Genomic DNA, 22605 nt, shown 5'->3' on the forward strand with positions numbered 1-22605 from the left:
CATGGGAGGTGGCTTCGTCATAAAATTTATTTTAATGAAAAACTACTTGATCATTTTTTTTTTTTTTTTTTTTTTTTTTTAAGAATTTTCTGTAGTTTTGTTTTGAAAATAAGTTTAATTATGCAATTGCTTTTTAGGTACTTATGCAAAAAAGGTACTGTGCTGAAATACTTATGTTATTATTTAGAAAACCATTCTTAAGATGGAAAGGGGAAGGTGTTTTGTAACAATTTATTGAGCAAAAGATAAAACTTGAATTTAACTTGAACATACTATTTTAAAAATGGTACCTTCATTGTATAAGTAATGCTTTTTATTTTAATTTAGGTGATTCTACAGAATTTGAACAGAATCAAACCAACTTTTGATGAACTAAACCTAAAAAAAAACTTAAACAAAACTGGTACTTATGTACTTTTGTTACCATACTGAAATAAAAAAAAATTGTTTAGAAAGCCATTCTTAACATGGAGAGGGGGAGGATGTTTTTTTTAAACTATTCTTTACTTTTACTTAACAATTTAATAAAAAAATATTGTAAAAGAATTTAACTTGAAAATACTATTTTTAAAAAAATAACGGTAACAAAAGTTCATAAGCGCCACAAAAATTTTCAAAGCTTGGTTCAGATACTGTAGAAGGAGGTTAATTTAATTTAATTTATTTTGGTACCAACACAATATAGAGTTCGACCTAATTAAAAAACAAATATACAGATGTGATGTACGTACCCGTCAAGGAATGAAAATGCCATATTCCAAAAATCATATAAATTGATCAAGTAGTCTTTTCTTGTTTTTTTGTTTTTTTTCAACTAAGGAAATCAAATTTCATGAGTAAGTGAGATACTGTGTTTTGATCCATAATGTTTAACGCAATTCAAACTACTGAGATAAAAATCAACCTTGTAATGGCTATGATTTATTATTAAAATCACTAAAAATCATTTAAAAAAATGATTTTATATCCCCCACACCAGAAAACAACAAAAATAAAGAAAAATCTGTATGATGTATGTATCCGAAAGAAAATATTTTACACCAAAAATCAAGTAAATTGATTAAGTAGTTTTATTTTTATAAAGAAAATAATTTTTAAGTGAATTTGAGTTTTTTTTCTAATGCTCCCAACATATGTTAAGAATGGCTTTCTAAAATTTTGTAAAATTTTGAATTACTTGGAGTTATCTCTCTTGTCCTACAAAATGGCATCAAGAGATCATTGAGTATTGTTTAGCCATTAAATTTGATTTGATTTTCTTTTCTTTTTAAACTACTTGATAAATTTACATGATTTTTGATGTAATGTATTTTTTCCATCACAAAAAACTAAAGAATTTTTGTTACTTTTGGTATTTTTTTTTAATGGGGGTGGGTGGGTATGGATTTGCATCTTAATATTTTTTTAGAAATTATAGTATTTTAACAGCATCACTCCTATGTCTAAATCGGGTTCAAAATCGTTTTTTTTTTTTTTTTTTTCCTACATATTTTGTGCTGTTAGTGCTAGGGTTAGAAGAAAAAAACAAAACAAAATAAAAACGGTTTGGAGCCCATAGTAATTCTACAAAAATACCATAATTATTGTATGTATGTAACATAATTTTATTTCTATTGTTGGCAAAATTGACTTTTAACGGTTCCAAACAATCTATTGTACAAGTAGTTAATGCTTTTAATCAAACTTTAATTTAAAAAATACCAATGACTAATAAAATATGATATTCTCATTCTTAATGATACAACTAACCTTATGTTTACGTGGAAAAAAATAAATAAAAGTAAAGACCGAAAATATCTTTGTGATATGGATTTAACAAATTGTTAAGTCAATTTATAGCGTACAGGCCATTAAAAGTCAATTTGTACAAGCCATCAAATGTCAATTTATAATTTATGGACCATTAAAAGTCAATTCCACTTCCATTTTTATTTAAATGTTATATTTTATGTATTTATTTATTTTCTGTAATTAATAGGTATTTTGGTGCTTGTCAGAAGGATTGTCCTTTAGTTCTCACTTTCCATGATTTGGACAAAGGAGGAATAATTGCTGTTTTCTGAATTGGAATCTTTCTATTTAACACTTTTGTCTATTTAAAAAAAAATTTTTTCGCTCTTTACATTAACTGGCTTTACGCTTTGTCTGGAGTTATTTCCCAAAAATCTTGGGTCACTCCTGAAAATGGCTGAAGTAATTTACAATTTGAAAGCCATGAAAAAAATGTAAAAAAGGTAAAGATTATTAAGCATGCAAATATTTAGGTAAGGGTTCTACAAAAATACCCAAGACCCGACCCATCTACATTTCCTGGTAGAGGATCAGTATTACCCCCGCCCTCTTTTGATAGAGGTAATAATAGTCAGGAAAGTGCACCTCCTGTGACCGAATCAGACAACACCCTATTAAGGAAAGGACATTATTATTTAAAAGGATGACAAAATCTATCCGTATAAAATAATTAGTTGAGTGCTTGTCCAAAATTTCCCTATTTGAAAAAATAAAAATAAAGAAAAATCTGTATGATGTACATACCCTTACAGAAAAAAAAAAAATAGTGTCTTCCAAAAATTATGTAAATAGAACAAGTAATTTTTAAGAGAATTTGAGTTTTTCCAATATCCCTGTGTTAAGAATGGCTTTCTAAAATCACATAAGTTTGAATTATTTAGAGTTATCTTCTTTGTTTTCAGTCTGTTTTGAAGATGGCGTTGAAATATCTTCGCTGGTCACTTAGCCACAAAATATGACTTCCTTATCTCCTATATAATAAAATGACTGCAGAAATTCCACTATGGACCAAAGTATTGTAGGTTTGCAATAAAAATTTATTACATCTAACCTAATAGTCAATATCTTATGTTGCTTCCAAACGCCATTTTAGACACATTCAGTCGTGATAATAAAATGCTACATTGCATACGACGAGCAACACCATCACAATCGCAACATCTTTAGAGGAAGAAGTCCCTACTTTTCTCTCTAAATATTTAGTCCTAACACTGCTACCAGTTGTGACCAGGATCAATTGTACATTTTCCACAGCTACTGTGATTACACTCATCGTAATTGGCTCATAGATACATAATCTTTCTGATTTTCATTTCATAAATAATAACGGCTCCCCTGACAAAGTCCGTTCATTCCGATTGGCTGAGTGCTGAAAATTCTCATATTCCAGAATTTGATTCTTATAAATAAATGAACAGTTACTAAAATTAAAACATGGTGTCACTAAGAAACATGTTTTTATGCACGGCGTCAAGTTCATTACATATTTACATTATTACAGTCGTGTGTGTGAGTGTATGTGTATGCATGTGTGTGTGTATCTGTGTGTGTGTGTGTGCACACGATACAAATCACTTTAATACTTGCTTTAACGAAACTAAGCCACAGCAACATGTTGCCAGGTACAGCTATTTAAATATAAGATATTAACATTCCAACAGTAGTCATTGAAATAAAAAAATGAAATAAAATAAAAATAGGCTAAAATTATCTTTTCCATTAAATAATCCATAGATGTTAATAATAGCAATGGTTCTTATGCACTTATGTTACCATGCTATTTTTTAATATCGTATTTACAAGTTATTACAGTTGTATTTGTGTGCGTGTGTTGTATGCGTGTGTGCATGCGTATGATACAAATCACTCTAATACTTGCTTTAACGAAACTGAGCCACAGCAACGCGTGGCCGGGTACAGCTATTTTAAAAATAAAACTACTTGATTCATTGATGTGATTTTTAGTGTACAATATTTTTTTTCTTTTTTGCTTTTTTTTTTTTTACCTTTTCAGTTTAGCTTGGCACAGTAACAGCATGATAAAATATTGCATCATGAACTTCTCTAGAGTAGAAAAAAGCCTCAACAATGGCAGTGGGAATGCTCATCAGATGTTGGTAAAATTTATAATCAATTCTGCAACCCAACAATATTTGGTACAAATAAACTTCAATCTATGTCTGACTTGTCCACCGAGTTTTAGTTATAACTATCCCACAATCTTTGTTTTATCATTGTTCAATTGGAAAACACTTTGGTGATGATCTATCTCTTCAGTATGAGGTATGATCTAGAATGAACTTCATACTCATTCGATGTTACCCCACTCCTTGCTCCGACTTTTATCAATGGGGTTATCTCAAAGATAATGTCTTTAAAAACAAACTATCTGGACTGAAGGGGGCCATCACAGCTAAAATCAAGGCAGTGTAAAGAGAGGGGTATGTCAGAGTTATTAACCCATTTCAGCTTAGCGGTACATACATGGCACAGTAATGGCATGATACAATATTGCATCATACATTTTTCCAAAATGAAAAAAAGTCTAAGCAAGGCTATTAGGAATGCTCATCAGATGTGTTACACGTATGTGTGCATACAGCCCTTCAAACCTACCAGTCTGTGCTCTGCTTTCGCTGTGAAAAGATGTGTTACTGTCACATGTAAAGTAATGCATTTTTCTAATCAATTATGTTGAACAAATATCAGAAAAATTTATGAATTGAAATTATTTTACGAAACAATAATTCGGGCGGCAGAAATGGATTAATATAGAGGAAATTTTTGGCAAGCATCACTAGTTGTTATTGACAACTTAAGAAAACAGAAGAACGTTCTGGTGAAAGACAATTTATTTTGTCTTTTTTGTTTTATTTTACTTCAGTCGAAGTTCTCAGAAATCAAGCGATCCACAACCTGGGTATAGCACTTGAACTCTACATCAGATACATAGATATTCGAATGTTGCATTAAAGTTCTTTATCTCTCAAACACTGAGTTTTAAAGAAATTGAGAACATAATTTTCCTCTCCCCAATTTACCATTTTTCATATCTTTTATTTTGGTCTCTTGGTCTTATTGGATTCCAGGACAAAAATTTATCTAGTCTGGTGGAGTATCCAGCTTCGTGCCATTACTTGAGGTAACATCACTTGGAGAAGGTGCACCATTCCTCGTAAAAGCTAATGTAAGTTAGCCATAGTGAGGAGATCTTATTTGGGCAGCAAATACTATGTAATTTTGAATATTTGGTCAGGGTTTACTTCCATGGAAAAGTATCCTCATGCCAGGTTGTTCTGGCAAACCCCTGTATAGAAAGACCTTAGACACTCGAGGATAGTGTCTAGGAGGCATTCAAGTTATGAAGAAGAAATTGAGTACATGTCTTTATTTTGGCTCTCACCTTATGCGATTGCCTGTATGTAAATGGGATAGGCATGTAGATGTGTGTGTGTGTTAACATGCTTGTTTTGTTAGTGGGAGAGTATATGTATGACCTGTGTACATGAGTTTGTTGAGTTGTGTGTATATGCTGGTGCTGTGTTTAGTAGTTTGTAAAAATCTCTCGCTGTGCCTGTTGAGACCCTTCACCCCAAAGGTTCCCAACTAGGATTGTGTTGCACACAGGTGTTGTCTATCAAAGAAAAAAAAAACCCGCTCTGTTTGGATTTTTAAACTTGGCACGAGATTTGGAAGTGAATATTGTTTTCATTTTGATTGGTTGAAGGAAACTGCTGATTTGTGCATATATATATATATATATTCAGGTAAGCCTGAAGAGTCCTAGAGTGGATGAAACGCGGAATATTCAGTGTAGCTTAATCGCCATATATATTTTATAAATTACTAACTAGCTCAACCTACGTATTGAGCACTTTTGAAGTAAATACTTAAAGTTTACGCATAAATCTATACTTTCTTATATTAATTTATGTGAGTAAATTAAGTAGTTATATATATATATATATATATATATATATATGAAGTAACTATTGTTATATTTAAGCTGGTGAACTTCTGTCCCATTTGAGAATTCTTGATAAAGTGCAGAGAAACGTCTCTGTAATTTCGTTTGCCCCATCCTTTCTTCTTCACTGCAACCTCTCTCTCTCACAGACGTGATGTTGCTAGTCTCAGTCTTTTTTATAGGTACTATTATGGCACATGTTCTTCAGAATTGTCTGATCTATTCACTGCTTCCTTTGTTCCAACTCGTTTGACTTGTTGGTCTAGTGGTCTCCATCAATTCGCTGTTTTGATGCCTCATTGTAATACAGTTTCTTATTCCAGTAGATTCTTGTCAAGAACTGCAAGGTTGTGGAACTCTCTTCCTGCTCACTGTTTTCTCCTACCTACAGGCTTGGTCTTTTCAAAACTAAGGTCACTAGGCATCTTCTGTTTTTGTAATAATCAGCTTTCGTTCTTATTAGCTGCTTATATCAAGTGACTTCATGCTTTGTCTCGGGCGATTTCCATAAAAAAGTGTTAATAAAAGACACAATAGGAACCTAGTTATTCTTGCAACCATCCAATCAGCGCATTTAGCGGAATAAGAAAAAAAAAAAAGAATGTTATTTTCAAACTTGTACCCGTTTGGTGATTCGAATAATCTTATCAGTCAGGAATCGTTTTAAACATTTATTTTAGATTCAATTCCTCCATTTTTTTTTTTTTCCTTTTTTTTTTTTTTCAATTACAACCTTGCAGGAAACTAACTTTACAAAACATTCAATAAGCATTGTTCTTTGCTTTCTTTTTCTCTTTTGTTTTGCGTCTTCACTTTGAATTCTTCAACGTTTTGTGTAAGATGGGAGGATTCTTCCTGTCAGCCCCCCCCTCGCCACTTCAATGATTCCCCCACCCCAGATTTTTTTTTTTTTTTTTTTTTTTTTTTTGAGGAAAATGGGGATTCCGTCTAATCACAGACAGTTTTGAGTCATTTTCAATCAGATGTGAAAATTCAGTTTCATAACAATAAATGTTGATGACGTGAAAATAAATTCAAAGAGAAACGGGGGGGGGTGTAACAAAACAATAATGGAGGATTCTTATAAAATGCAAGCATTATCTCAGTCTGCCTTGCGTAAAACAATAGAAATATTTTAAATTGAAGTGTGACAGACCAACCGAGTGATAGAGCCTTTTTTTGTAAAAGTGCATGAAAATATTGAAAGTGTTATTTTATTTATGACAGACTAATGAAAATACTATTTCAAATGTAAGCATGACAGACCAAAGAATGTTATTTCAGTTATAAAAGTGACAGACCAACGAAAATATAATTTCAGAAAAGAAGAGTGACAAATCCTCGATCTATCTGTTCCAACTCATGTTTCCTGTGAATGTTAAGTCGATTTAAAAATTTGTATTATTTGAACTACTCTCCTCATCTTAGGTGTTATTTGCATAACGTTTCCACCGATGTAACCTCTAACCTTCTTTGAGTGCGTCTTGTCAAACTGGATAATCTTTATGTCGAACTCCTGAATCTGTATGGAATTTTGAATTAGAATCTGGGGTAGTTTCTTCTCGTTCCGTCAGATTTTTCCGTTACGATTTTGTTGAAGTCTCAAGTAATTCGCAATTGCGTCCTTAGTATCGCCCGTATCAAAGATTGAACCTTCAACCCTCATAAGACTGTCACTTAGAAATGATTATTACTTGTTTGTGTAATGTTTTTTTCCCCCGATTTTCCTAACTTAAACATTTAGAAATCAAGGGAAATAACTTTTTAGGTAAATCAAGGGGCATAATTATTCGTAATCAAAACACCATAAAAAAAAAAAAAGAAGTTATTTCCTATATCACACAGTGTGTTATATTTTGTATTTCTTTTTTTCATTTTTTTTTTTTTAATCTTTCTTTCGAATTATATTTAACCAGCAATGCTATTTGGCGTTGCCCGGAAAGCATAGACAACAAAATAGAAAAGGGAAAAATAAAAAAGTGTTATATTTTTCAGTAAAATGACAACTTTTATAGGTTTTCGAGTATGCTGAAAACGAATATCACAAAAATATGCGCTCGCTTGCGCGTAAAACAATAGCTACTATTGATAACATAAAGAATTATATTGCTTAATATTCAGGAAACTATTCGTTTCAGTAAAATTAAATGCAATATAAGTTTTCAGCATACCCGAAAACCTTTAAAAGTCGTTATTTTAAAGGTGATTGTTAAGGTGGAAAGTAAGTAAAAATTTACCAAATTTTCCACAATGTATTACTTAATAAATGTCAGTGGCGTTTGCCATTCTTAATATAAGGAGGAGGGGGTGTTTTGTAACACACATGCGCATTAGTATTTGTTCAGTTGGAAAAAAAAAACATAGCTACCAATAAAAACATAATAGATTATATTTGGTAATAAAGTTCTTAATATCCAGAAAACTACTTGTCTGCGCAAAATTTAAATGTGATATTCGTTTTCAGCATACCCAAAACCTTCAAAAGTTGTCATTTTAAAGATGAGTATTGAGGTGGAAAGAAAGTATTAAAAAAATACCCATTTTTCTTTTTTAAAGCTATCTCTCTCTTTTATATTATTATAGAGTCGTGATTTGAAAACTAAAAAAAAAAATAGTATTTGGGTGCCATCAATTAGAATTGAAACCGAAAGCAAAACTGTAGCTGGTGACGTTACCACTGTACCAACGTGACATGCACATGAACTGATTAAAAATAAACTAAGATGAATGTACAAAATGTATAACGTTTTTTTTTTTTTTTTTCAATTTTGACCCCTTAAAAACTATTTTAACTGACTAAAGACCCATAACAGAACGGTTCATAAAAAAATCCAATCATTTGAAACCCCTCGCGCCACTCTGTGACTTTTAGTTTCGGGAGAGATAGTTTAAAAATATGGAGACAGACAGGCATAATGATTTTTATTAATTAGATTTTGTTTTAAAGACTTGAATTTTGTCTGAAGAAGACCTTGAAAAACTTTGAAAAGTCTTTGAAAATGGACATTGAAAATCTGTACAAACCATGCAGAAGATAGATTTTAATATTTTTCTATAAAAGGTCAAATAGATCAGTTGGTAGAACTTCAGACTAAAGATGTCAAGGTTTCGAGTTCCAATCATGGTCATGGAATTTCCACAGGATCTCGCTAATATATTCATATTCTATATACATAAAAGGTAAAAGTGACGTGTGCGTTTTTGTATGCCCGCGAAAGGCTTTTGTATTTTAGGGGTTTTTTTGAGGGGAGGGGGTTTCAAGAGGGTTACCATTTTGGAGAACTTTTTATATACTCCCTAGATTATAATATATATTTTTATATACTCCCTAGATTATAATATCTACGATTTGTGAACGGATGTCGTTTCTACATTTATTTTGATCAACTTTTATAAAATTAGCTTTGATCAATGTTGGCGAAACCCTTCATATCAAACAATTGCTATTCATTTGGAGAACTCCCCCTTTTTTGGGGAAGCTGGTTTTCCCCAACATTATGGGGGGGGGGCAGAAACTGGCCTGCAGGCAATGTTCATTTCTGCGCCTGTGTGATTCTTAACTTATTCACTTCAAGTCAACTTTTAGATTGACATCGATAAATTTGAACGCTTTTCACTTCCTCTCGCGTCTTTTTTTTTTTTTAATTACAGTTTCACCCCAAACAAGGCATATTGCCACTTTGTTGTAAGGGGCTACTATCAGGGACATAGGCATCAAGGGAGTGTAGGGAGTTGGGCGGCAAGATGTCGGTTCACGTTGCACTTGAACTTCTGCATGTCAGTACAGTTGAGGAAGCAGGGACCCAGCAGGGAATTCCAAAGTCTAGCTGTCCTGGGGAAGAAACTACTGGAGTAGAAGGCTCTCTTACATCTAGGGATCTCTACTGTGAAGGGGTGGGATTTAGCTGCTTGTCGGGGGTATTTATGTCGAGGGGGCACAAGTGCTTGCAGTTCGTCAGAGCATTCACCGTTAAAGTACTTGTAGAAAAGGCAGAGGGATGCAACATTTCGTCGATAGGACAGAGGCTGAAGTTTAGCTTACAGTTCAGGACCTATCAGATTGGCGACTCTCTTTTGAACCTTGTCTAGGAGCGAGAGACTAGTGGCAGATGCACCAGCCCAAATATGACAACAATACTCCATACATGAGCGAATGGTTGCCTTATAGAGGTATAGGATACTTTCGGGCGTTAGTATATTTCTAGCACGGTAGAGAGAACCTACCTTCTTCGCAGCGGTTCTGGCAATACTCTCAATGTAATTGTTCCAACTCATGTTTCCTGAGAGCGTTAGGCCGAGGAGTTTAAAGGATGTACTTTCAGATAAAGAGTCATTGGCCATTGCTATTGGTGGTAGAGAAGGTTTCTTATAATTATTGAAGGAAACGAGTTTAGTCTTGGCAGCATTGAATATAACCAACCATTTATGTCCCCATTCCACTACGGATCGGAGGCCATCCTCTAGTGCTTCTGCCATTTCTTTAGATATGTGTTCATTTGTTTTCTTGTCGTGTCTGCTATCGAGTGTGGTGTCATCAGCATATATGCCCATCTCACAGGCAATTTTGTCAAGGAGATCATTTATGAATATTAGGAATAACAGAGGTCCCAGGATAGACCCCTGAGGCACTCCCGCATTTATATCGTATTGTTTAGATGTACGACCGTCGAGGACAACCTGGATTTTTCTCTTATCTAAGAAGGATTTAATTATGTCATGTATTCTTCCAGTGATATCATATGATCTGATTTTTCTGAGAATACCCTCATGCCATACCCTGCCAAAAGCCTTAGATATATCTAGAGCTCCCGCTCTACCCTCCCCCGCTTTGTCCAGTGACTGGTATATGCATTCTGAGATTACAGTTAGGATGTCTGCTGTTGAACGGGCTTGTCTAAATCCATATTGTTGGTCAGTCAGAAGTTTAGCATCTGTAAGGTGATGGACTAGAGCTTGGTTAATTATGGTCTCAAATATTTTGGCGAAAAGTGAGAGGAGGCTAATGGGGCAATAATTTACTGGATCAGTTCTTTTGCCAGAATTCTTGAAAGCTGGTGCTACAGAAGCAGTTTTTCAGCAGGCAGGAAAGCAAGATTCATTAAGGCATTTGTTGTAAAGTTTGAAGAGAACTGGAGTTACTTCATCAGTGATGCATGTTGTTCTTGCCGGTCTGGGAAACGGGTTGGAAACGTAACCATCTGTGATAGGGAATGAGATATAGAGAACATATATGTAGTCATACCAGGTACGTGTAGCGGTAAGATCTCAGCTTTTCTTTCACTTTTTTCTTTTCTGCCTTCGCGTCACGGATTCAAGCCTGCCTGCCTGCCTACTAACCCTTTTTTTTTTTCCAAACAAATACCCGGGCAATGCTGGGCAACCCCGCTATTATAATAATATATAACAGAATATGTGACAGTTGCTAAGTGGTTAATGGCACGGACTAACAACCTGGATATACCATGTTTGAATCTAGCTCGTTCCACAGAAACACTTTCACTTAAGATGTTGGCAACCTTCACAAGATCCCTCCTATAAGTATCCAATACCTTTCTAGATTGATTGGTTGGTTTATTGGTATTTTACGGCATATAAACCACTGTGGGTCATTTAATGTCGAATTATTGAATTAAAACAATTTTTTTTAATGTCAAGGATGTGAGTTCATATTGAAACGTTGATTTAATTTGAATAAAATAAAATACGAATCAAGTGCGCTGAAAAAAAACATTACGCTGAAGATGGGAGTATATCTCTGAAATATATTTGTTATAAATTTCAAACAAGTAAAATATTTGTTTATTTTTTTCTAATATTACGTTGTGATTTGGTTTCAAGCGCACTTGATGTGTATTTTATTTTACTTTCAAATTAAATCAACGTTTCAATATGAACTCACACCCTTGAGGCTATTCTTGCGTTGCCTACGCACTATTCCAACATTTCAAAATACAACCGCTGAAAACCACGCGTGGATCTTTACAAACAGACATTCCTTTCTCCAACTTTACAACATGGCAAGAAAGAAGAAAAGAAAAAAAAAAGCAACATACTGAAGATGGAGTATATCTCTGAAATATTTTGTTATAAATTTCAAACAAGTAAAATATTTGTATTTTTTTTTCTAATATTACGTTGTGATTTGGCTTTCAAGCGCACTTGATACATATTTTATTTTAGTTTTTTTTTTCTTTTTGTTTAAGCAAATTAGTTTCTTTCAATCATTTGTTGGATGATGTCAGTTTATTTTGAAGTCAGATTAGGTTAGGATTATATTTTCTTTTCTTATGCAGGTTTTTTTTTTTTTTTCCAAAAAACTAGAATTGTGTTAGGATTTATTTTTCCAGGATGTTTGTTTGGCATACCAAGAATATCTGTGGAGGACAGAATAGCCTGTTTATGCGATTGGGATCCTATCCCTCATCTTGTTTAATGGATTGAATGGTACGTGATTGAGAAGAAAAAGTTGCATAATAATGAGAAACATACCGATATATATAATCGTGAAAGAATGTAGATTTATTTACATAAATATACACGTGAGGAAAGAATAAGAGTTCGTTGAGAAAAGAGTAACGTTACGATTTATGAGAGGCTGACGATAGTTCAAGAGGGCATGGTCGGGTGGCCATGCCAACCAGGGTGGCTCTTTTTACATGTTGACTGGTTGAGGGTCCAGCACAAAAAAGACAGAAATAAGAAACAGGAAGTGACGTGGTCGTGTTGGTCTCCAGTTATCAGAGTTAAAGGACGATAATCGAGTTAGCCTGGGAGTTTCAATTCCCACGTACCTTTTTGTAAATCGCTTCCTACCAGGTTGCATCACTCTCACACATATTCGTCAAAAACTCTTATGTCAACAACATGAAAGTACAGACTTGTTTGCTTGTAGAGCTAAATTGTTAGGATGAACGTGCTGCCAGTTACAAGATTGATTGATTAGTGGCCCATCAACCTTTGTAGAAAGAACTGGACATATACCAGGGAAACCAATGCCAATAATAAAATCATCTGTATCATACAAGATTAATGAATTTTGCATAAGAACCTGTTTATTCCTGTAAGTCACACCAGAATCATACAGTTATCAATTTCAGACAGGACACATCTCTACCTATATATAAAAGCATCTTGTGTGTGTGAGTCTGTTCTCTATGGACTCCAAAACGGCTGGGCTGACTTTTTATGAAATTTCACACACATATACTTCAAGTGTCTGGGATTGTTGTTAATCAATAATTGAAAAATCAGGTTAAAGAAGAGACACTCCAATTTTGAATAAAGTTAACACCTTATACAGCCTAACATCACAAGTGCATTTGATAAGTTTTATCACTACATAAGCAGAAGAGCCCGGCATATAAAATCAACAGTAGGTTCTTTGATAAAACAAAGGTGTGTTCGAAATGAATGTTCCTGTTTAGGGGACAATTGAACCATGATATTTGACTTTTGAATTTTAAACTTTAATGCAAGCCATTATATAAAAATAATTTTATAAAATCAACAGCAGGTTCTCGACGGTGCAATGTAGACTACAATCTATTATGAACTAAGTCCCTGCAGGAAGGCATGTGAAGTTTCCTCCAGGTATACCACAGTGGGTTCCCAACTAGAGCAGGCAATCAGTCAATTTGATTGAAAAGCAAGCAATTCCACCGATTTCGATGACAATAAAAATATGGTGTGGAACGTTCATTGATCTTCATTCAATCCCGGGCAACGTTGGGTCTCACTACTAGTACACAATGCAGACCTCAGCTGATCATATACCTGACTCGGTAATGCCATTTTCTACCTATGTAAGAGTTGGATCCTTCCTAAAATCAGGTACTGCTGCCACGTCTGGAGAACAGCCACTTAGAACAGTCTTTTGTACCTTGACAACCTGTAAAATCAACTTCGCAATCTAGTTGTTGATGAACTTTTCTGTATTCAGGTAAACCTGCAGTTCAGCAGTTAATTCAATAATTTAAAGAAAAGTTATGTACAGTCAATAAATATTGTTTTATTTTGTTTTTGTTAAACATTAGTAATTGAAGAACCATTTTGAGTTAAAATCTATTTAGTATTATGCTTGTAATCTTAAAAAAGGCTTGAAATATGGGCATATGATGAAATAATTGTCATTATTCCTTATCTAACTTCCATTTGTTAAAAGAAGCTAATGCTTTTTTTTTTTTTCTGGCGACCATTTCAATATTCATATTTTAATGTATAAACACATTTCGAACATGTTTTTAAGATTACATGTATTTGTATGAAGACTCCATTATTTTCGGGGCAGGGGGGGGGCGCTATTATTTCAGTATATATGCACATTATTATTATGCTGATATAATTGCTAGAAAATAATTCATGGAATCCTCATATGGAAGTTAGCTATTATTTCAGCACATGTACACATTTCAAACATGTTCTTTCTTAAGAATATAAGCGTATTACTAAATAGATTTTAACTCAAAATGGTTTCACTTATGAATTGGTAAAACCGTAGTTTAATGGTCTGAACATGTCATGAAAAATTGTGCATATGCGATGATTATTGTCTTATCTTTTTTTTTTATTAAATATTAATAAATGAGAAACCATTCCAAGTTAAAATCTACTTAGTATTACGCTTGTAATCTTAAGAAAAACATGCTTGAAATATGTACATATGATGAAATAATCGCTAACTTCCGTACAAGGATTCCATGAATTATTTTCTAGCGATTATGTCCGCATAATAATAAAAATGTGTACAGATGCTGAAATAATCGCCCAAACAAAACCCCAAAAACAATAGAGTCTTTATCTACCACTAACCTCTCCCTCTTGGATAAGGCCCAAAAAAGAGTTTTCAATCTAATATATCCCACTTTGTCAACTAAGCTCTAACCCCTGTCCCATCACTGCAGTGTTGCATCTCTGTGCCTGTTTTACAAATATTTTAATGGGATGTGCTCTGATAAACTTGTTGCACTTGTGTCCCGTCGACGGACATATTCCTGACAAACTCACTTAGCAACAAAATCTCACCCTTTCACTGTTGAGATACCTAAATGCTAGAAAGCTTTCTATAATAGTTTCTTCCCTCGAACAGCTAGACTTTGGAATTCCCTTCCTGCTACCTGCTTCCTTGACTGTACTGATATGCAGAAATTTAAATGTAATGTAAACCAACATCTTGTTAATCTTTCCTTAGCATGGTCCTAAATAGTAGCCTTTTATGTCCAAGTGACAATATGCCTTGTAAGGGGTGAACGTGAATAAAAAAAAAAATGCAAACGGAAGTTAGTAATTATTTCAGCAGATGTATATATTTCAAACATGTTCTTCTTAAGATTATAAGCGTAATACTAAATAGATTTTAACTCAGAATTGTTTATTAATTTATTAATATTTAACAAAAACAAAATAAAACAATGTCACCTATACACAATTTTTTTTCATTAAATTATGTTCAGGCCACTAAACTGCGGTTTTCTCCTGTACTCTTCGTCCCCTTTTTGCACAACCTTTTTTGCTAGTCTTTATCTGCTCTATCATTATTTCCATGGAAGATGCTTGATTGAGCTCCACTCTTCTTTCTTGGAGGCGATTTACAGCAAGAACTTCTTTATCAAGCACAGCTTAAGGGCAAATGGAATTTCTATGAGCAAAGTTTCTTTCCAAGAATCTGCCGTCTGTGGAAAACGTTACCGTGGGACTGTTTCTCTGCAGATTACAACATAGTTATCTTCAAACCCAATGTCAACAAATACTTGTCAAAAACCATCCTCATAAATAATTATATATATATGTATCGGAATCGGCAAAAATATTGGAATTGTCTCATCACTAATGTTCATAATTCAGTCATAATCAGTTAATACTAAGTGTTTTTTATTAAATTTTTTGTTCTCTCTATTTATTTTTTTTTTCACCAGGTTCCAAACTACTTACCATCTATCAGTGCCGCCATCGGAAGTTTCACTCCACAGCGCTACGTTTGGCGAACATGTATTGGCCTGCACTCTGCCCCACGCTTCATGCTTGCGGTAGCCTATTACAATTTCCACATGTCTGTAGAGTTGTCGCAAAATACAACGTATAGCCTCATCGCTTTTGTAGCCTGCTTCTTGCACATTGTTGAGAATCTGACTTTGCTCGGTCTTACTTATGTGTCATCCAGTGAAAATTATGGTGAGTTGAATTTTTTAATTTTAAGTATCAACTTGTTATATACTTTTATTAAAAAAAAAATTTTTCTAAATAAAATTAATTTTTGGTAGTTTTTGCCGGCAAAACCACATTGCATTTTGCTGATTAAAATACAGATTATTATTGATTTAGAGAACACACACACACACACACACATATATATATATATATATATATATATATACGTTTCATTTTTTATTACCGTATCTGCGTACGGTAATAAAAAATGAAACGCATATTTGCTCTACAACAGTATTGAGCACTTTCTTCAGTTTTTATTAATTACCATTTCCACTAAATATATATATATATATATATATATATATATACATTGGGGGGGGGGCTGATTGTGAAATATACTTAAATATGATATTTTAATTTTCCCAAATTTCGTATATATTATTATAGAGTTGTGATTTCAAAAGTAAAAAAAAAAAAAAAATTTGGATGCCATCAGCTAGAGTCGAAACCAAAACTGTAGCAGTCAAAGCTGGTGACGTTACCACTGTACCAACGTGACACACATATGAAGTAATTAAAAATAGATAAAAGTACAAAATGTATAACGATTTAAATTTTGACACATTTTTGACTCCTTAAAAACTATTTTAACTGGCTAAAGACCCATAAAAGAACAGTCCATAAAAAAATCCAATCATTTGAGGCCCCTGTCGCCGCTCTGCAACTTTTATTTTCGGAAGAGATATAGTTTGAAAATATGGAGACGGAAAGACAGAGAGACATAGAGCCTTTTATATATTAGATTAATAGAAATTGCTTCAAACAAGGCATGTAGCCACTTGCCGTGTATGATGGATAGATTCTGATTCACAAAAGCGCAGTTCTTCTGATTCTTTGTCACTCATGAAATGTGAGGACTAAAGGACAAGATAAGGAAAGTGAAAGCTATATATATATATATATATATATATATACTTGTGAGACATCGGCTTGGGGTTATTAGCTGGTTGGATGACCGCATCCCTTGTCGAGACGAAGTAGGTTCATTTCACAGTCGGATTTCGGCGCAGTTTGCTTGATCTGTGTTGGTTAATATAAATTCTTGTGTGCAGGGCGTTTTCTCAGTTGGTAGAGTGCTTGCCTAGCATGCAAGAGGCTCGGGTTTCGAATCCTGAGTTCGGATGTGTCTAACTGATGAGCCCAAATGAGGGCGAAACTCGAGTCTTGGACTTCCGGTTCTTTGACTGTCATGGCTCTTGTGGGCTGCGACGTTGTTTGGCTGTGGAATTTATTATATATATATATATATATATATATATATATATATGTTAATTTTATTTTATTTATACAAACATTGATGGCATCAACTATGCAGGAGCATTTGTATTTAGCCAGTAGAGTTTAGTTTCCTAGAAGTACATCCAATGAAACAACGTGTCTACCAAAGAGTGCTCAATGAGTGAACAGAGCAGGTATATTAAATTTATTTATACAAACATTGATGTTCACTCATTAAGCACTTTGGTAGACACATGTTGTTTCATTGGATGTACTTCTAGAAAGTAAACTCTACTGGCTATATATATATATATATATATATAGGAAAATAAAAAGGAACAAACCGAGTTATGTGTTCATAAACGTTTTGTTGTTATTTCGAGACTTCCTCTGGAAATAAAGACGAAACGTTGATGAACACAACTCGGTTTGTTCCTTTTTATTTTCCTATTTTGTCGGAATACTATTTCCATTATTTTCATCATCATATATATATATATATATATATATATATATATATATATATTAGCTGACTGCCTGCCGCTGTCCAGTTGTACAGTACACTTAAACGTGATATTTTAATTTATGCAGATTGCATATATACAGGGTAGTCACTAGAAAAGCGGGAAATTTGTCAGACAACGATTTATTTTTACAAAGAATAAATTTTACAAAGTTTTCCAAAGACATATGTTATATGATACTCAAAATGTTGTCCGTGCACTTCACTACAGCGTCTTAATCTAGAAAACCAACAAAAGAACCAATAAAAAGATAGCAATCACACATTTTATTCATGATCTAAGCTGACCTTCAAATTTCCCGCTTTTCTAGCGATCACCCTGTATTATTATAGAATCAATCCTCTATTGATTATTGATTATTATATATTACAAAGAATAATTTTCCCGGCAGACTAATTTGCGAAAAAAATTTAAGAAATAATAATGATAATGTTGTTCATCAGATTCTGTCTGTGTTTGTTTACAGTATCAGGTCAGCTGATATTTGGGCTTGACGATCTTGAAAATAGTCTTTCTTCTCTTACAGATAAGAAATTTTTACAGGGGAATATTTTATGTTACACCAAGGGAAATAATAAAATTATTTCCCTTGGTCAGTGTTGCAAATTTTTTTTTATTTATAAGAAAAGAAAGACTATATTTAAGATCGGATTTTTTCGATGTTTGATACTTATTGGATAAATTTCAGTGCAAAACATATCTAAGAACACTGCCAGATACATAAATTACCTTTGTGGGAAATTTGCAAAAGACAGACTCAGCTATTTCGGAACCTATGAGGAAGAAACTCATACACACATAAAGTGACTTTTTGTATAATCGTAGATATATATATATATAAGTCACAGATTAAAAGTCAAGTGAAATATCCTGTTAGATATTACATTGAAGTAATACTTTCAGGGTGATCCTAGCCAAAAAGGTAAAGCTCAATATTTAACAATAGAGCAATATATAAGTTTGGTGGTTAAAGTTAAATTCTGAAAATCAAAATATAAACAGATATATTCGAGTTAAGAATTTATTGTTTGACACAAGGAATATATAGAGGGGAGTTATGTTAATTTCCTTAATCCATGGATTTTTAATACTGGCTCATATCATCAGAGGAAATGAAATGCGGTTAGCAAAATGTTCAGCTAAGGAAATTAACCTAACTCCCCTCTATATATTCCTTGTGTCAAATAAATTCTTAACTTGAATATATTTGTTTATATTTTGATTTTCAGAATCTAACTTTAACCACTAAACTTATATATATATATATATATATATATATATATATATATAAATAAGTGAAAGTGTCTGTCTGTCTGTCTGTCTGCGTACATTTTCCTTCGCAATAACTCTGTTGATTTTCAGTCAACAGACTCGAAATTTGATATACAGGGTACTGAGATTTGGGAAAATCGATGTGATCGGTTTTCGGCCAGAAATTTGGCTGTTAAGGGGTCAAAGTTCAACAATTTGACCTTTGAGAACTCTACCAAACTCCTCCAACAATTTTGGGTCTACATACTTGAAATTTTAGATGTAGGTTCCTTGGACATGGATCTAACTTAATAACTTGATTTGAGCTCAAAACAATAAATTTTAAGGGGTCATAATAGGGGTCAAGGTTAAAAAAAATTTGATTTTAGTCAGCTAGAAAGTAAAAAAAAATAAAGTATTTGGCCGCCATCAGCTAGAATCAAACCCCAAACGGTTGCATTCAAAGCTGATGACGTTACCACTGTACCGTGACACATATATAAACTGCTAAAAAATTAAAAATAAACCGAGATGAATGTACAAAATGTATAATGATATTTTTCAATTTTGACCTCTTTTTGACCCCTTAAAAACTATTTTAACCGGCTTAAGACATATAAAAGAACGGTCCATAAAAAATCCAATCATTTGAGGCTCCTAGCACTGCTCTGCGACTTGTAGTTTCGGAAGAGATAGCGTTTGAAAATGTGGAAACAGACAGACAGACAGGCATATAACTTTTTATATATTAGATAAAGTAGGCAGTAGAGATTAAATTCAGGGGACATAACTCTGAAAAGAATATTTTAGATTACTTATGTCATGGCTTCAATATTTTTTGCTTATAGCGATACTTTTTTTTACTAAAAACACAAAGCAGTTGATCTACTTGATGAGTTTTCGTAATTTAGGGATATATTACTATTTTCGACATGACAATTAAATGCGTAATATTGTTCTTGCTTAAAACGATATATTTAAAAAATTGATTTGTCGACTATAGTTTAATAAGCACCCATTTCTCTTCACTTATTTTAGCAGGAATCTTGAAGAATATTACTTTCTGTATAAGTAAAGGGAGGGGGGTAATTTGGTCAATGAAGTCTCTTTCAGAAATTCTATGATTATGAATCTTGGAAAGTTTTCCATAGTTTTATGATCTTGATCTTGATTTAGTGAGAGTTGATTTGCTTGATAAGTTTTTTTTTTTTTTTTTTTTTTTTTTTTTCATTTTAGATATCTTATCTGATTCTTTGATTGTGTTCCCCACCCACATATCCATTTCAGAGCACACAATTGGGATCCATCAAGAGAGAAACCCTATCACTTTGCGTGATCAAGGACTACACAATCAGTATACTCATCAGTGTCAGAGACTCTGAGCACTTTGTGTACCATTCCATAACATAATTGCACAAGTGGATAGTTTGCAGCCATGTCTAAACCTATGGGCCTCAACTCTGAAAATTAACCCTCAGTCAGCGTTTTCTAACATCTATTCATTAGTTACTTATTGGAATTTGGAGCATGAGAGTTTTATTTTGGTAGTTCTTGAGAGTTAGTGTAGGTTGTGTTTGAGTTCTTTTATGTTGTGTTTAGAGATAGATTGACTTTACTAGTTGATTGATCAGACTGGGTCCTTCTGACCACCTGTGTAGTCAAGGTAAGGACCGAAGTGGTGCGTTCAGAAGTGGTACTTAACTGATCTCAAAGTACCTCAACCACTAAAATTCCATCCTCTGACATTATGGGTTGCCAACAGGTGGCCTTATTGAGGGGCTTTCACTCTCTGCAACTGGCATATTATAGTGTCATACTAACTAAGCAAAAACAAAAAAGTAAAAAAAAAAAGTGAGGAAGAAAGAAAAAGAGAGGAGGGAATTATTTGTTGTTTTTTGTTTTTAGCTTTGCAGGACATGTTTAATTTTTGCAAAGAGAATAAATAACCATGTGAATTTCAGCCAGGAAGCCTCTCTCTCTCTCTCTCTCTCTCTATATATATATATATATATATATATATATATATATATATATATATACACACACACACACTAAGCAATGCTTGAAGCAAACGATATTGACCTCAACCGCCGGCAACCGTCCATATAACACTTATTGATGGCTAGTTTTTTTGTTTTACCTTGTAATGGTAATTTTTTAGATTTTACATCAAGTAGCTTCATGTCTTGTCTGGAACGATTTTCATTAAAAAAAAACTATGTGATATGCAAAATATAGCCATCCATGTGTGGAGGAAATCCTCATTGTTCTTGATGTTATCGTGTTAATATTGAACTCCACCATTCAGCATGGCTGTCACCCAAACTAAAGTTATCGTGTTAATATTCGTGAGCATAAAGAAAACGTGGCTCTTAAAGCAATCAACTTTTTTCGATTTTAATTATCTACATTTTCTTCTCTTGCAGAGATTCATAAAAAATTCTTCATCACGTTCCTCGCTTCATCTTTATTCTACATGCTTCTGACTGTGATTCTCATCAAATGGGGCCGGACGTATCGAGGAAGAACCATGACACCAACGGTGAGTTTATAGGCAAAACTTTTAACATTTTTTCTTTTTTTTTTTTTTTTTTTACATAGGAGTCCTCACTTATCAAGGCCCGAAAACCACGAGGATAAAGGTTAATGAGTGTACAGTAGTCAATCGTAATCGTGAAAATTTGGTAAATTGGATTACTTAAGAGGACGGCTCATCAAGAACTTGTTCGCATTGGATTTGAAGATGACCATATTGTAGTCAGTTGGAAAGCAGAACAGAGTTCCACAGGCACGCAGTTCTGAGAAACTTTGTTCATAGAATCTATGTTTAGGTTTAGGCACAGATAAAGAGTGGGGGAAACTATTGATAGTGGTTCAAGCTAGATGAGTGTTTTTCATGAAAATCAGGATGGGGGACCATAGACTGGAGTTCAGATGAGCATTTGCCACGAAAATAACAATAAAGCAGAGACAGGTTCACAATGTTTCTTCTGTAGGAAAGAGGTTGCAGGGAAGAGAAAAGAGCACCCCACACTACGCTACGAAGTCTATTTTGAACTCTGTCAAGGCAGGATAAGCTGACTCTAGCAGCTCTTGCCCTGATGTGGCAACAGTATTCTATCCTTGGATGTATTTGGCTCTTCTACAAGTAGAGAATTACATCAGCAGTGAGATATCTACTGGAGCGGTAGGACGATCCCACCATTTTCCCAGTAGCCCTGGCAACGGATTTGATGCTACTGTTCCATTCTGTAGAATTTAAAAATAAGTATGTAGGGGAGGAGAGGCACATTAATTGGTTGCTTGGTTTGCGTCACAAAGAACCTTTTTGTTGGTTGGTTGTTTTTTTTTTACAGCATATCAACCCTCTTTCAGGTTATTTAATGCCGAATCCAGAAATTTTGGTAAAAAGCTTTTATCCTTCAAGTTCTTTATGACTTCAACTATTTATTCATGGTGTTTAGTTTGGTTGTTTTGTAGACGAAAATTGTTGCTTTTGTTTTTGACTTTGCAGAACATGATTGAGTTTTTCAAAGGGAAAGAAAAAAAAAGCATCAGTATTTGGTGCATTTGTTTTCAGGAAGCCAATATCTTCAGATAGCTTGATCTGGTAGCACCAGATGTTTTAATAGGTATTACCACTCTGAA

General features: G+C 33.6%; 1 protein-coding gene across 1 annotated transcript in view; it reads left to right on the forward strand.

The window, feature by feature from the left end:
* The window catches only part of LOC145259213 (acyltransferase PGAP2-like), a 55064-nt gene that overhangs the window by 12545 nt on the left and 19914 nt on the right, over positions 1-22605 (forward strand). Inside the window, exons 2-3 of the mRNA XM_080117047.1 lie at positions 15670-15925; positions 21384-21499. Coding sequence (XP_079973173.1) covers positions 15670-15925; positions 21384-21499 — 372 coding nt within the window. The remainder of the gene's footprint in view (positions 1-15669; positions 15926-21383; positions 21500-22605) is intronic.

Source organism: Euprymna scolopes, chromosome 34 (genome assembly GCF_053919585.1).
Source record: "Euprymna scolopes isolate OS-2025 chromosome 34, ASM5391958v1, whole genome shotgun sequence".
NCBI lineage: Eukaryota > Metazoa > Mollusca > Cephalopoda > Sepiida > Sepiolidae > Euprymna > Euprymna scolopes.